Here is a 17,362-nt window from a genome sequence, read left to right as displayed (position 1 = left end):
TTACAGCTATTTTTATACAGGAGTGCAAAAGTTGATTTTTGTAAAAAACAGCAATTGGATTCATCTCTATTTATTGTACTCATAATAATCAGTTTTTATAAGTTTTTGAAGAGATCGAAGATATCCTGTATGGAGCTGAAATTGCTGATTAAGAGACAAATAAATATAGACAAATAATGTATAAAAATGTTTATCGAAACTTAAGTGCTTTTTACTCAGTGTTTTCCGACCTGGCGGAATAAAAATCTCTGAAACTATGCATCTGATTGATTTAAAATTTTAACTGCTTACTTCAATATATCTTTGGCTATCGCCAGAATCGAGTTGATTGATTCATTTTAACCTACTTTTTATTTAGAAAACCCCGAAAAAAGAAAAGAAATTTTTAAAAAATAAAAAATTTAACAAAACTATTTTTCGTTAAAACATCCACTATTTCGTCAATTTTGCAGAAAAGTGATTAATTTTAATTCCTGCGATAGCCATTGACGTGCAAATTAAGAATCTATTTGAATTTTTCAAATCCGTTGAATCTACGAAAATATATTCATTCCGCCGCCGAGGCAATTCGCATTTTTCGATACGCACGGGTTTGATTAAAAAAGGACTGAAATGGCGTACATTTCTGTATTATAATAGTTGTTTTTTTTCTCAAAAGTTGAAATAATAAAGGCAAATGAGTTTTCAATCATATCTATGTCTATTTATTTTTCTATTAATTATTTAAACAATTACAAAATTTTGCAAGCATAGACCAGAATAATCTCTTAATTATTGAAAATGATATTAAAATACTATATGATAATAAAATGCTATTTTATAATCATAAGGAAAAAAATTTTAGATAAAAATATTATGATATTATTGATTTAAAAATTTTAATATTATGCTTTTAAAATATTTTCTTAAGCTTTCTTTTTCTGTTTACTTAACAATTTAATCTGTGATTTCTTGGATGGGAATATCACAAAAAGAGATAGTTGAGCTATGCCAAGTATAAAACCAACTGCATTCTGAAACTTAATCAAACAATTTAAACAATAATTTGTAATATATATTAGACATTTATATTTAATATTTTTAAATATTTAATTGCTTGCAATGCAAAGATTACTTACAATAATAAAAACATTGTCGATGATAAGACCATATAGTAACCACTGAAATGAAACTAGTGTACCCATAAAAATAAGCGGGAATGGAAGAATTTCTGTATTCTTTGTTTTTATAATCTGTTTCTAAAATATTTTAGAAATATTTAAAAAATTTTAATTAATAATAATATCTGTCATAAACGTGATTAAAGATCCACTTTAACCAATTCCGATTAATTTTAATTCACAATTAATCGAAAATATCGCCAACAGCAAGACTTCTAACTGATATATCGTTGCTTTGCCTTAAGAAAAAAACCTCATGTAACTTCATGGATAAAAAAAAATCGAATTTTTGTGTATAATTTAATAATTTAATGTCAAAAATATGTCCCTGAAGTTTTATAACAAAATTTGAAAAATTAATGAAGCTGCAGACAGTTTTTCTATCGAACGTCGAACAACGAGCGCGCAGCGCATCGCTTCTTTTTGGATATAATAGCCTTCAAATAACAACTGGCCTAAAAGATCAGTATATATCTGTGTATGCTACTCGTGTATGTATGTGTTGTCATGTCTTTATATGTATTCTACAAAAACATAGTTCGATTTTGTACAAGTAAAACTTTACTCTTATATTTTAAAATAATAGAAATCACTAGTTTTATAGTTGCTTTTTTAATATGAGCTATAATTTTACAAATTATGAACTCATTAGATATCATTATTGGCCAGAAATACAAAATATTTGCTGATAATTACGATTCATAGCGATTACGATTAAGAGCGCTGCAGCCTTAGCAGAATTCTAAAGAGGCTCGATCAGTTCGTCAAGAGAATAATGCAACTTTACGAGATTTTTTTTGAAGAAACGAAAGATTTGCTATATAGATCTGATTCGAATTAATGCAAAACAACTGTAAATATTCGAAAATTATTAATTATCTATATCCAAAACTTTAAACGTATCGTTTTTCTCAAAACTACTTTTTTAAAACGGGACGCTCTCTTTTAAAACAGCCATATAAGATAACTCAAACACCATTCATCCGATTGATTTCTCCTTTTGCATATATCTAATATTCTGTATAAATTTCTTCTGTATAAATTGAACCAATATTTATTATTGTATTGTTTATTTAAATTATTTTTATTCCATAATTTTAATACGAATTTTAATACGAAAATTTTGCGTAAAATCGCTATTTTTTTCCAAGAGCCATTTTTATAATTTTGCATTATTTAAAAAAAAATAGATTCAATTAATAAGTGAACTCTCTCTTAAAAAAGGTCTTTTTATTTTTTTTTCAGATAAATTCAAATGACGCCACATTGCACACTATGAGACCAGCTCATCGCCGACGCGCCAGACAAATATTATTATTTTTCTTATAATAAATATTTATTTCTATTGAAAATATATTTTTGATTATTTTAATAGTATATTAAAATAACTTATAAATTAAAAAAAATTGGTCGTACAGTTTAAGCTTAATTTTCAGCGCATTACACGAGGTTCTCCCTTTAATCTTTATTAAAATCTTAATCTTAATTAAAACGTATTTATTTAAAATATATTGAGGTACAGTTCCGAAAATGACATCCCTCCGATTTCGATGAAACTTTGTGAAAACTTTCTCATTCGATTAAAATGAAAGTTTTTAAAAGGATTTTTAGTGATTTTCAGTTTGGAAAAATCATTTTTCACCAAATAGTAAAAATGTTTTACGAAAGATTTGTAATAAAAGCTAATAATATAATTCTAAATAATTCCTAAAAGATTTTAGCCGTCGCTGATTGTTTATTAAAAAGTTATTACTAAAAAAATTTGAATATAATAACAACTAAACTTGTAAAAATAAACTTTGAACTAGTGTGTCAATTTCTGATATCAGAAAAGCAACAAAAAAAGTTAAAGTATGTAACATCTGGCATCGTTAAACTATAGCCAGAAATACGACAAAGTTAACACGTGATCGATCATATATATAAAAACCGAGCAGAGTGCTGATCTAATCTGCCGGAAGATTGGCAGCAGAAGATTGGAGCAAAACCTGCGCAATGCCGTTTGATATCAGATATCAGACAACTGAAATTAAACAGGATCTGTATAACGCAGTTTATAAAAGATAAATTAATAACAGAAATCGAATAAACTGCATAGTCATTAAATACAATATATAATTGCAAGATTATCGCTAGATTGTGTCCGTACCTCGTATGTAAAATTTATTATATATAATTTAAGTTCTCTATATAATCGAAATTGTTATAAATAAAATTCAAATATAGTATTATGTATAAATAAAATTCAAATATAGTATTATGTATTTACCCAAATAGCAAAATACCAGCAGTGCCAATAGATCCGATCATGAATTTGCAACAGATTTCAAGCTATTGCTTCCCAATTAAGCTTAGTTTTTTGCGACACACCTTCTTATCATAGAATATTACAAAAATGCGATAAAAATCGAGCATTGCTTGCTATCTCATTGTGGCAGCAGATGTAGCAGATATCGTATAAATTTGCCATATCAGATACTGGCAGCAGAAACGCAGCAGGAATCGAGCACAATGTACCATCAAAACGTGACGGCAAAATTACAGTAGGTATACGGCGTGATCTGCTTTAGCAATTGTGTCGGCAGAAACGCAGAAATCGAACATAGTGTGCCGTCACGATGTGACGGTAAAAACGCAGCAAAAATCAAATAGGGCTTGCTAACATAACTTGTTAGCAAATTAACAACAGAAATCAAGCAAATTTTGTTTCGTAAATATTTAAATTGTGATATTATTACTAAAAAAATTTTGAAAAATAATGTTCATTATTTTTTTTACCTCTTATTTTAAAAGAATAATTTTTAATTATTTTACTAATAATGAAAGTAATATATTTTTTGCAGCACAAATACGTTATAAACAATTTTTTAAAGATATAAAGTATGTGTTCGCATGCGCGTTATTGCCGCGCGCACGAATTGGGACGCAGATTGGGAGTTCGTCTCGAGCGCTCGCGTTTCGGGCGGTCTTGCTCAGCTGAGGCTAGATTCGCAGCGTTCACGCGTCCGTGTAATGACTGTATGCATAAAAACGATTTTGGAATTTAGCTTACGTGCCTTACTCCTAACTTTCTTCCTCCCGTACCTTGGCCTGGAACAGTCTCTGAACTTCGAGCGAGTCTCGAGCATTCGTCGCGTAGGCCTCAGTCGGACGCTCATGTATCACTTTCGTATCGATCTTTGCACGGATATTAATTTTCTTCTTCTCTAGTACCTTCGATCTATGTATCGCATTTCGCGTTTCTTGTTGCAAATTAAACCTTTGATTTATTTTGGAAATGAGACATTTATTTTCCCCACTCTGCTTCTTCTTCTCTTGTTTTCTTTTTCTCATCTCCTGCTCCTTTGATTTATCGATAAGCTGAGTGTAAGCATTTCTAGTGCCTTATACATCAGTGCAACGGCATCTTGGTGAAAGATTGCTCTGGCTCACTGCTGAATATTTAGTTGGTTCTCGATAAAACAAAAATTCGAGCGAGCCATCAATAGAAATTTGATTATGATTCTTTTAATTTTTATATAACGTATCAAAGATATATCAAACATCATGTATCAAACATGTATCAAACAATTATACATCTTATAATACTTTCCCAGATACTATAGTTAACTATCTTGTTGGACAATTACGTCTTGCATCAAACGCATACATAAAAATACGTAAATAGTAAATGCATGTTTAAATTTTAATTATGATTTCGCTTATATAAAAAATTTGATAAATTTTGCATGCAAGAAACGGACGCAATCTAGCGGTAGTTTTCTAATTATTGTGTTTAATGACAGATGCAGAATTTTGTACGATTTATGTTGCCGAGTTGCTGGCAGATTATGCCAGCGGACTCTATTCGATTTCTGTTACAATTTTGCCGCCACATGATGGCATATTATGTTTGATTTTTGTTACTTTTTATCTACAACAATTGATAAAACAAATCGTGCCATATACCTGCCGCAATTTTGCCGTCACGTCGTGACGGCACACTGTGCTCGATTTCTGCTGTGTTTCTGCCGACACACCGATAAGGCAGATCATGCTTTATACCTGTCAAAATTTGCCATCACGATATAATGGCACACTGTACTCCGTTTCTGCTGTGTTTCTGCTGCAAGTATCTGACGTCACAAATCATGTTGCATTTTTGCCACATTTCTGCTGTCACAGTGTGAAAGATATGCCAGATTTTTTACTATATTTTTGCAACATATTTTGACGACATATCACACTAAATTTTGGAGTATTTTCTGTTGAATAATGTAGCAACACAAAATACTTGAATTCTAATGTATTTATAACGATAAGTTTTGTTCAATTTTTACAGCATTTTTGCAATATATTATGATGCAGAGTTTACGCGATGTGCTGCATTTTTACTGCCAGTGTCTGTTTTCATTCTGGATTGCTGCGCGATTTTTGCCGGCATAACGTGTAGCATAACTTCGCAATTTGTGTTTTTTTTTGCATGTTTTGCTGGGTATGTATTTTTTATGTATGCATTTGATATAAAAAGGGGCTGTATCTTTGTACTAAGGAAGTTAATAGTATCTGAAAAATAATTATTGATACACATAAATATCAAGAATCACAATATACATCTTTAAACAGATTTCATAACTTCCCAGATGGCACACAGAGTTGAAAAAAAATTCATTTGTATGTCATCTGTATGTCATCAATTTTGAATTCATTTTCAGATGCAAAAAGAATTTTTTGCATCTTGTAATTAAAAAAAGAATTCCTTTTGCATTTGAAAATGAATTCAGAATTGGTGACATATAAGTGAATTCTTTTTGAACCCTATGTGCCATCTTGGTTAGGTGTGCTATATGAAACGTAATGTTATATTAATTTTCCTATCAATAAAATAATTAAAAATTATTCTTTTAAAATGAGAAATAAAAGTAGTAATAGAAATTAGAACATTATTTTTCAAGATTAAAACTAATAATATCACAATTTAAATGATTATGAAACAGCAAAACTTGCTGGATTTTTGCTGTTAATTTGTCAGTAAATCATGTCAGCAAATTCTGTTCGAGTTTTATCTGCCAGTAAGTCGTATCAACTCTGTTTGGTTTCTACCACTAATCTGCTACTTAAATTGCGTTCAGAAAACGGCCGTACAATGGTTGAATAATTCATTAACATAATTGGTCTAAATTTAGTCTAATAATAAAGTCTAATAATAATAATAATCTAATAATAAAGACCAATAATCACTGATCGCTCACTAATCGCTTTATCCCGTTGAATGTTCTAATATGTTCTATATATATATTACTATCAAAATATGGACGCAGTTAATATCAAGCTGTTGATTGAATTTATTAGCAATCTGCCAACATATTGTTAGTACTTTGCTTAGTGAAATACATTTTATTTATAATAAATATAATATTTTATATTTTGTATTTATTTTGAACTTAATATTATACTTTAATTAATTTTGTCTCAAATATTTTGATGTCTTTTAAGATTTGATCAAATGGATCCATATTTAATTTACATATGATAGCGCATATTTGATTATTTCTTAGTATGTAACAGACTCATCAATATACAAAGATGAGAAATTTGAGTTTATATTCCTTAAATTCATTTAGCAACTAAAATCTTGAGAATGTTACTTAAGGTAATATATCTAATATCTAATAATAATCTAAATGTAACTATGGTAATATATCTTAAAATTATTAAGTTCGGAAGATTATCTCTATTTTTATGTAATTACTATTTTTAATAAAAAATAAAGTTCATTTAAAAAAATTCTAATTTAATTTAAATTTATTTGATTTGAAACTAAAATTAAAATTAGGATTGGATTAAAATAGATTTTCTCAGAGTGGGATTGCGAAACTGTGTATTGTATCTACACAAATTTTAATCAAATATTAACACAAATTATATCAGTACATTAATATTGGTATAAACTATTATATATTATATATTTTTTCTTCTCAAAATTTTTTCTTTTCAAAATTTTCTGCTAATAATTTTTTAATAAACAAACGATAACTAAAATCTTTTAAGGATTATTCAGAATTATGATCTTGATAAGTCAATCACATTAAAATCATAACATTTGTCTTCATTATTATAAACTTTTACTAAATGTTTTTACTATTCGATCATAAAAAAAATGATCTTTTCGTAATAGTCATCAAAAATCTTATTAAAACCTTTCATTTTGACAAAGAAAGTTTTTTGAAAGTTTCATGAATTTGATATGTTGTTTTCGGAACTTTATCCAAACTTTAGTTTATTAACAATTATACTTACATTACTTAATTTGCTATTTAATAGTACATATATCATTTCCGATTGTAGTAGATTTTGATCCAGGTTAATGTCATCATACTGCACTTCCTACACTCGCTCTTTCATTCTTCCTTTTTTCAATGTTTGTTCCTATGTCCTGGCTATGTTATTTTGAACAGGTATTGGAAATGCATTACGATGGCATAACTCGGATCAAGACTCATTGCAATAAAAAACGTTAATATAATATTACACACTGCAAAAATTAAACATTAAAAACAATAACAATCAATTACAAACTTGCTATTGGTAATTTTGCCAATAAGATTAAAATAATTGATTAAAATTAATCGGAGTTGATCAAAGTGTCTCTGAAGCCTGTATCAAACTATCAACTGAAATCAACTACCAACTTATTAGAGTCTTAGATTGGAATCTAAACATAAATTTTATAGTCAGTTTGATCTCTTGTGATTGGTCTAAAAGTCGTTATGATTTGACAGTCGATTTTTAGAGTCGATAATCTGAAAAGACTTAAGATATGCAACAGATAAGCTTAAGATAGAAAAATTTTGAATATTTGCTTACCAGATGTATAAGAGGAGCTGCAATTAAAAGGAGAAGAAGTATTGTAACTACAATGCCGAATCTGAATTCAACATTTCTTGGATGTTCTACTTCTGCATAGACAAGAACAATTATAACAAGGATTGTCACTTTAAATGTTAATTTAAAAGCTTCTTTCTAAAAAAATAAATTTAAATTACATAATAAATATAAAAGTTTCAATTAATCATAAATCAAATATATTTCATAATGTCAGTATTAAAAAAAATACCATATTTGATGTATAATAGTAATAGACTATCATATAAATCACATTTGTTAATAAACCAAATATATTAACATTTATCATATTAGAATCTTGTAACATCCAAGCATATCGAAGCATCAAAATGCATCTAAAAAATTTTTTTATTTAGTTTTTATTAGTTATTTAGTAATTTACATATTTTTAATTTTTTTTTAATAATTTTTCAAATATTATTATAACATAATTATTATAACATATAAACATTTTGTTAATATAATCAATTTATAACTAATATAATAAATTTATAATAATCTTAAAAACTACAAAGGCACACTATCTATGATATAAATGTTATGAAATTTAATTTGTAAAACTGATATAATTTAATTAAGGATATTAATTTATATATATATATATATATATATATATATATATAATTTATGCTTACTTACAATCCTATACCACCAAGAAAAGGCATTGGATCAATTTCTCTGGTTGAACCTTTCTTGTACATATTATGGCATATTAACCTACAAATAGTATAGAAAATGTAATTAAATATAAATATTTTTTTAAAAACATTTTCTGATTACATTAAATTACATCTAACAACAGTTTATAACTATATCTTAACAGTAAGTAAATATTAAATTGATGTATCATGAAACATTAAATTCTAATAATATTGGAATGTGTAATATTATTTATTTTATGTGTTATGGCTACAAGAAAAACAAAATTGATGTAGCTTGATAATTAAAGAACACATATTTTTTCTATCTTTTATATCTATACCTATCTTATTCTATCTTTTATATTTAACTCTTTCTAGTTTGACTGCATGATAAAAGTGACACCTAATCATTAAGTTATTTATAACAGTTAAGTACATATTCAGTATTATTAGAATTTAATGTCATAAAGTTAAGGTTGAACAGCAACTAGTTAATTAGTTACAAAATAAATAATAAAAATTAAAAAGTTAAGTTTAAATTAATATGTTTAACTTAGTTAATTTAAAAAAAGTTAATTATTAACTTTAATTAGTTATTTTGTAAAAATCAATTTTAATTTTTTCTAAGTTAAATAATTTGTTTCTTTCATAACTATTTTATTGTTTAAAATCTCTAATTTTAAAAATTACGGCATTTATAATTTAATGTAAATAAACTTTTTAAAATTAATTTTTAATTTAACTGAACTGAAAAATAACAACTAGCTTACTTTTTTCATCACTTTTAACATAATTGAATTAATTTTAGATACTATTAATTTTAATTTAACTTAAACAAATAAATTAATTTATCCACTATATGATAAAACTATTATTGCAGTGTACCAATACAGCATATCAATCTATTATTATATGTTATCGAGAAAATTCAATATAATATACAGGATGTCCTTAGATTTTCCATACAAATTTTATATATTCTATAAGATGAAATAAGAAAAAAAAATGTTACATAAGTCATTAAATGTTTTATTTAGAAATTACAACAAAAATTTACAAGAAATAATTCTTCACTTAAATTTGCATTTCAAAATGTCTTCTTTCTATGCAAACTTGGCATCGACGTAGTACTGAATTTATTGTTATAGAAATTTCATGCTGATTTTGTTTAATCTCTTCAGCTACGTCGAGGATTGTATTAATTAGTCTCTTGATGCAATTTGCGTTTGATAAATTTTGTTTTTCATTGTTCCCCACAGATAGAAATCTAAAGACATTAAATCTGCTGATCTTGAAGGCCAAAATATCGGTCTTTCTCGACCAATTCATCTTTCGGGATAATGTTCGTTCAACCATTATCGGATAACATATTATTATTACCTTGTGTATCACTTAATCTTGCCGCATCGTTTCAAATAATAAATACTAAATTTATCGAACACAAGCACGTCAGAAATGAAATAATACAATTATCGACATATTTTGAAATGCAAATTTAAGTGAAAAATTGTTTCTTGCAAATTTTATACTTTTGTCGTACTTTAACCTCTAAATAAAGCATTTAATGACTTATGTTCATATAACACTTTTTTCTTATTTTGCTTTATAAAACACATTGTCAAAATTTGTACGGAAAATCTAGAGGACACCTTGTATAATATAAAGACAATATAAAGACTATAAGTTTAAAATTTTTCAATAACTTTTTAAATATTTCTTAATATGTATAGAGATCAATAAATATTTACACGAAACTAAAATTTGATAAATATTTTATATTCTATTCAGAAGCGCTATATTAAATTTTCTTAGTTTTAAAGAAAATGAATTTTTATTATAGTACTAAAAACATACACATACAAAGTATTTTCTGTAAGTCAATCATTTAGAACATTTTTGTTTTTAAACTTTTTATTGTTTTTTATAAGAAAATACTAAAGGGAAAAATTGTTCGTTACAACAAATAAATAAATATTATGATAGGCAACATTTCTTTTAATGCCTATTATTTTATGAGATTTATAATTTCTCACATTTTATTATTTTAAAAATATGCATAGAGTATTAAGATACAGAGAATACAGGTATCAAAGAATAGTTTACAAAATATTTTATATTTTATGTCAGAATACGCGAAAATAAAATATAAAATATATCATAAACTAAAGATTTTTTAACATTTGTATTTTAACTTCTTTATCCAGAATAACTAGAAAGATCATATTACGTAAAAAATATGATTTTATTTTATAAAATGGCGACCATAGAAAATCTCCACAATTGCGTTATCTGCGAATGAATCGTAATTATGTGTGATCCTCACGAAATTCTTCAACTTTTATCTTTTTTTAAAATATATCATATAAGAAACATTTGAATGTCATTTAAAGATACATGCATACACAATACACACAGGATATTCCAGCAATCGTGATATATACAACAGAGAATAAGATAATTTCTTATAAAAAAATTAATCAAAAGTGAAAAATAAAATTTCTCATATAAGACCGTTTTTGAGAAAAATGACTTGAGAAGACAATTTTTGAAAAACAAAAAAAAATTCATTAAGTACATGTATAAATCTCAACGATCTCCGTCTGTTACGCGCGCGCGCGTAGTGTGTGTGTGTGTATGTGGTGTGTGTGTGTGTGTGTGTGTGTGTGTGTGTGTGTGTGTGTGTGTGTGTGAAAAAATGTGGTGTGTATGTGTGGTGTGTGTGAAAAAATATTTATTAATATGCTTACGTTCCTGATAACATTTGTGCCATGGTAGTATACATAGCACAAGATCCAACAATTTCTTTATAATCTTCCAAAATCATTTTTTTGCTCTGCTTGTTATGTTATACATTAATATCCATCAATTATCATAATTGATATTAAAGTCACGTGTAAAATAACCCAACAATTCACATGTATTAACACTGAACTCAAGAACTTTTGATCACAAGTTATATTATGAATATAGATTTCAGGATTATCAAACTCTTATGGAAAAATTTGCACCTAGAAACACTATAATCAGAGACTGGCCACGAAAAAGCAACTTTTGATTGGTCCGCCATCTTTTGGCTATTCCCACTTATTTTCAAATACATTAATTACATTAATCTTAAATTGTAATATTATAATTTAAAAACATAAGCGTTTTAAAAGTAATAAAATGTGTATATTTTAAAACTTTATTTTACATTTATTACCAATTTATTAATGTATTTGCTTTAATTTTAACGATTTTAAATGTATTTCTTTTTTTTCACTATTTATCTTTTTTAAAACAAGAGCAAAAATTAATATAATGCTATTATACTACTGTTACACTATAATATTTTTAACTTTTTAATACACAATTCTAAAAACGATCCTCCGTGAAATCAATATAATGATAACTATTCACAAAGTTAGCGCAGCGAGAGAACCCATCGCGAAAAAGCGTCAACAATAAACTTCGAGCAAATTTCGAGAGATGCAAGTATCGATGTCATGCCTTTCTTTAGAAAGGATTATTACATATTTATTATTATTATTATAAACAAACTTTATTACAATATAAAATAAAATTAAAGTAAACAATGAATATTCCATTTTTTATATTGATTTATCACGATTAATTTATGACTATATTTTGCAATTTTAGTATCTCTATTATTTAATAATATATTATCACGCTTTCTACGTGTTTGATACACATGCACAATACACTTAAATAAATGCACATGCAAAAAATATCTATTGATTAGAGTGAGATGGTGTACATTTCTTTCTTCTTGTAGATTTAGCCAAAACATGGCTGATTAAAGTCTCTAATTGGCGGATCAGAATCATGGTCAATCTCTGATTGTAGTATCTCTATTTGCACCAATATTTTACCGCCGTCTAGAAGTTGACTTCAACTAATTTTGAATTATGTCAGCCATATTGTCACATGGCGGGCAATATAAACATAAGAGAATAAGGGACCCAGCATTGAAGTTTCCAGTGACATTTTAGAAATGTTACAATATTGCGAGTTGCAATGTAATATGCAATTGCAGAGACATACGATATCAATATTTCGTGGAAATGTTCCAGCAATATTGCAAAGATATTATAAAAATTTTAGGATATATTATATATATATATATATATATTGTTGCGGCCGTGCGGTGTTCCATTCGGCGCTGCTGAAATTAATCAATATCAATCGATAAGAGTTTGAATAGAGGATCGGCCCTTGGCAACGCGTCGTTCTCCGACTGTTATACAGATTTGACGGCCAGATTCCGCGGTGGCCGGATGCGTTTCTGTACCGTTGTACCGTTGGTTTAATAAAGAGCGAGCTTTTCTTTAAACAGTGTTCTTCCTTTCCGAAAGCGCTCCGCCGAGTATCGCGATCTCGGGAAGTAACGCCGCGAACGCGACAATTTTGGGGGCTCGTCCGGGATCGAATTTTTCGATTCGTGTGTGTGTGTGTGTGTGTGTGTGTGTGTGTGTGTGTGTGTGTGTGTGTGTGTGTGTGTGTGTGTGTGTGAGATAATGGCGGAGCGACAAACAGAAGAGACGGGGACTGGACAGAAAGAGGCGAAAAGTCGGAGAGTGATCTCTGCGAGAAAAAGGCCTGTACTCGAGCGGAAGGGCCGGAGGCGTCTCCGAACTTGGAGGAGATTCTTCGCTTAACGCTGGAGGAGCTTCGCTCTCTGAGGGAGGAGCGCGCTCATCGAGAGACGGAAACATTTTCAATGCCCGGTCCGTAGGAAGAGATTTCGCAACGTCCGATATCAGGCCAGTCATTTCCTTTTTCAAATTTTAATTCCGACTTGAAACTTAAGCCCGATATTTACGACGGTAGTGTTCCGTTGCGCGAATATCTTACGCAGTTTAATTTAATTGCGCGGGCGAATAATTTGGGAAACGCGGAGAAGGCTGTCGTATTAGCGTCATGTCTCCGAGGAAAAGCGCGTGCAATTTTGGAAGGGGGCATGGATTTTGAGAACTCTGAATTTGAAAATTTGGTCGCGTGTTTAGAGCTACGTTTTGGAGAAAATTTATCCTCGCAAAATTATTATTATCAATTTACGAATCGAAAACAGAGATTCGGAGAAGATTTAGCTGCATTAGGCTCGGATATCAAGCGTTTATCTCGATTAGCTTATCCTGAATGTTCTCCCGGAGTTCGTGACAAAATTGCTTGTTCTCAATTTGTAATTGCATTGTCTGATGTGAATGTTAAACAGACATTGCAGCTAGAAGGGTTAACATCTTTGAGGGCCGCGGTAGAAAGAGCTTTGGCTATTAAAATTATTAGGGAGAATTGTTTAAAAGAGCGGAGAAATTTTGATTTTAAAGAGGTTAAAGATTGCTCGAATTATAAGAGCAATCCTGATTTAAACGGGTTCAAAGTAGAATCTCGTGGAACGAGGAGTTTAAATTTTAAGAAAAAGAAGAATTTTAAAATTCAAGAAAAAAAGGAATGTTGGCAGTGCGGAAAACAAGGGCACTTCCGTTCCGAGTGTCCATCACTTTCTGTTTCACAGCAGGGAAAATAGGTTTTGTCGAACTTTCTGGGGCGGGCTCGACAAATGGAAGAAATGCCCCGGGTGTTTGTAGGCGTTTTGAGAGAGGGTGTGAAAAATCAGGAAATTTTGTTTTCCAAGGCTCTCTTAATGGGAGAGACTGTTTTTTTAAATTGGATACGGGCTCCGTAACCTTGGTGAGTAGTAAATTTATAGGGAGAAAAGGGAAGCGTTTTTCAGCAAAGAAAGAAAATTTGAGGTATCCTACGGAAGAAAGGTCCCGATCAGTTTTAAAATGTTTGCTAAGATAAAGTTAGGGAGATTTAATTTAGAGTTACCGATTTTCGTTGCTGATATTGGAGAGGATTGTACTTTGGGCGCGGATTTCTTTTCACGAATAGGAATGCAAACTATAAATATAACTATAACTAAAATAGAATCTTTTCTCCGTGGAGGTCATAGGGAAGATTTTTGTCGTCGGATTAAGATTATTCGGGGTCAAGATTACTCGAGCCATGCTTGATGCAATCTCTCCTGTCATGCTCCAGGAGGATTATTTGTATATTTGCCAATGGCGTTGGAGGGTGTCGCCGCTGCAGTCCGACCTGCATCCATCGAGAGAATAGGACCATCATCTCTCTGGAGTACCGGTCGTGGGGATTCGAAAGAATACATGTATATATGTATATTGTAATATATATATATATATGTGTGTGTGTGTGTGTGTGTGTGTGTGTGTGTGTGTGTGTGTGTGTGTGTGTGTGTGTATCATTGTAGTATTGTTGACGTGTTATTCTAAACACGTTATTTGCGATAAATATCATCACATGTCTCGTTAGTCGAAAGGATAAGATGCCTGCCCGGTAAACAGGAGATCCAGCTTCGATTCCTGGCTGAGGTGGTATTTTTTCGCAAAATAATTAGGAGTTTTCACGACTGGTTCGTGGTCGGGCCCCGCCGTGACGCACACCCTCCCTTCTTATTTGGGATAGCAAGAGGACGAAGCTGTGCCCGCGGAGTTGGAAGAATTCTTTAATAATAATTCCCGAGAGTTGGAGGAAGATCAGAGAATAGTTTTCGCTACATTGTTGCGAGAATTTAGTGACGTGTTTTCGGAGCAAGCTGTTGCAGGAAAGTGTGAAGTTTTTCAACATAAAATTGAATTAATGGATTCTTGTCCTATCAAACAGGCTCCTAGGAGAATTCCAATTCATATGCGTTCAGAAGTTGAAAAAATTATGGAGGACATGAAAGAACAAGGGGTAATTGAAGAATCTTCAAGCCCTTGGGTTTCTCCAGCAGTTTTGGTAAAGAAGAAAGATGGATCTCTTAGATTTTGCATTGATTTTCGGAAATTGAATGCGGTTACGAAAAAAGATTCTTATCCGCTACCAAGGGTTGACGATCTTCTTGATCAGTTATCGGGAAATGCCTGGTTTTCTACTCTGGATTTGAAGAGTGGTTATTGGCAACTGAAAATTCGTCCCGAAGATAGGGAAAAGACTGCTTTTTCTGTGGGGAATGGACTTTGGCAATTTGTTGCAATGCCTTTTGGTTTGTGTAATGTCCCGGCTACCTTTGAACGTCTTATGGAACGGGTGTTTCGGGGTTTACTTTCGAAAATTTGCCTGGTTTATTTAGATGATGTGATAGTATTTGGCAAAACTTTTAAGAAAATGAAAGAGAATTTAAGAGAAGTTCTTCTGAGATTTCGTGCTGCGAAACTTAGTGTTAACCCAAAGAAATGTGATTTATTTAGGAGACAAGTAAAATATTTGGGTCATGTTGTTTCTTTTGCCGGAATCGCTACGGATCTTGAGAAGACTGAAGCGGTCACTGAGTGGTCAGTTCCTCAGAATAAGAAACAGGTCCGAAGTTTTCTTGGATTTTGCTCTTATTATCGGAAGTTTGTTAAGGGATTTTCTTCAATTGCGAAGCCTCTGTTTAAGTTAACTGAGAATTGGACTAAATTTGAATGGACTGAGCAACGTCAAGAAGCATTTTTGAGGTCAAAACAGACATTAACGTCTGCACCTCTTCTTTCCTTTCCGAAGGGGGAAGGAAAGATGATTTTGGATACGGATGCTTCAGGTTTTGGAATAGGGGCGGTACTTTCACAAGTTCAGGACGGCTATGAGAGGGTCATTGCTTATTATAGTCGGGTTTTGAACAAACCTGAGCGGAATTATTGCACAACAAGAAGAGAGTTATTAGCTTTAGTAGATTCGATGAAACATTTTCATCATTATTTGTACGGAAAGAGTTTCTCTATTCGAACTGATCATGCTTCTTTGAGATGGTTGATGTCCTTCAAAGCTTGGAGGGACAATTGGCTCGCTGGATGGAAAGGTTACAACAATACGATTTTGATATTGCTCATCGAAAGGGGATTATACACAATAATGCCGATGGTCTTTCGAGACGCCCTTATGTAGAAGAAAAATGTAGATTCTGTTCTAAAGTGGAAGTTCAAAGAGGGCTTTTTGAGGATAAAGTAGTTGCTCGTATTGTTTTGCGTGAAGATTCTTCTGAGGATTGGCGAAGGGCTCAAATAGAGGATCAGGAACTGGCTGTTTTTACTTGCCAAAGAAAATGATTTGCAACCTTCTTGGGAGGAAGTTTCTTCGAAAGGATTGTCAGCCAAGATCTATTGGCATCAATGGCATGCCTTGGAAGTCCAAAATGGGATTTTGCATAAGAGATGGGAGGCTCCTAATTTGAAAAACAGTTTTCTTCAGTTGATGGTCCCGCGAAACAAAGTGAAGCAGATTTTAGAAGACGCTCATGATACTCCTTCTGGAGGGCATTTCGGGATCAATAAAATGCTGGAAAAGATCCGGAAGCGTTTTTATTAGGCAACCTGTAAGAAGGGTGTTGAGGAATGTGCAGAATCTGTAAGATTTGTATTGCGAAGAGAGGTGCTGCAGATAAGGGGAAATCTCCTTTGCAGATCTTTAATTCGGGAGCTCCTTTTGAGAGGATTCAGATGGATATTTTAGGCCCGTTACCTGTTTCTTCTTCAGATAATAAGTATCTCCTAGTTGTTGTTGATTGTTTTACTAAATGGGTAGAGGCTTTTCTTTTGAAAAATATGAGAGCTACTACGGTAGCAGAAATTTTTGTTAATCAGGTTGTTTCTAGATATGGAGTCCCGTTGGAACTTCATACTGATCAGGGAAGGA

General features: G+C 30.7%; 1 protein-coding gene across 3 annotated transcripts; it reads right to left on the bottom strand.

Moving 5' to 3' along the window:
* Nucleotides 1-681: 681 nt before the first annotated feature.
* On the bottom strand, nt 682-11,674 carry LOC105427298 (sugar transporter SWEET1). Of its 3 annotated transcripts, XM_089078640.1 has the most exons (6): nt 11,434-11,668; nt 8,685-8,762; nt 8,257-8,380; nt 8,007-8,162; nt 1,119-1,238; nt 682-1,019 (listed from the first exon to the last, which is right to left on the bottom strand). In XM_089078640.1, the coding sequence occupies exons 1-6, from the start codon at nt 11,508-11,510 to the stop codon at nt 906-908; spliced, it is 669 nt and encodes a 222-aa protein (XP_088934766.1). In that variant the 5' UTR covers nt 11,511-11,668; the 3' UTR covers nt 682-905. The 3 variants fall into 3 exon arrangements, with proteins under 3 accessions (XP_088934766.1, XP_088934768.1, XP_088934767.1); XM_089078642.1 differs by lacking the exons at nt 682-1,019; nt 1,119-1,238 and adding an exon at nt 2,388-7,674 and having other exon boundaries at nt 11,434-11,672; XM_089078641.1 differs by lacking the exons at nt 682-1,019; nt 1,119-1,238 and adding an exon at nt 7,697-7,951 and having other exon boundaries at nt 11,434-11,674.
* Between the last annotated feature and the right edge of the window lie 5,688 nt (nt 11,675-17,362).

The sequence above is a fragment of the Pogonomyrmex barbatus genome, unplaced genomic scaffold (assembly GCF_055798465.1).
Source record: "Pogonomyrmex barbatus isolate J1 unplaced genomic scaffold, ASM5579846v1 scaffold26, whole genome shotgun sequence".
In the NCBI taxonomy this organism is placed as follows: domain Eukaryota; kingdom Metazoa; phylum Arthropoda; class Insecta; order Hymenoptera; family Formicidae; genus Pogonomyrmex; species Pogonomyrmex barbatus.
The sequence above is the reverse complement of the archived record's forward strand: the minus strand, read 5'-3'. Positions and strand labels throughout refer to the sequence as shown.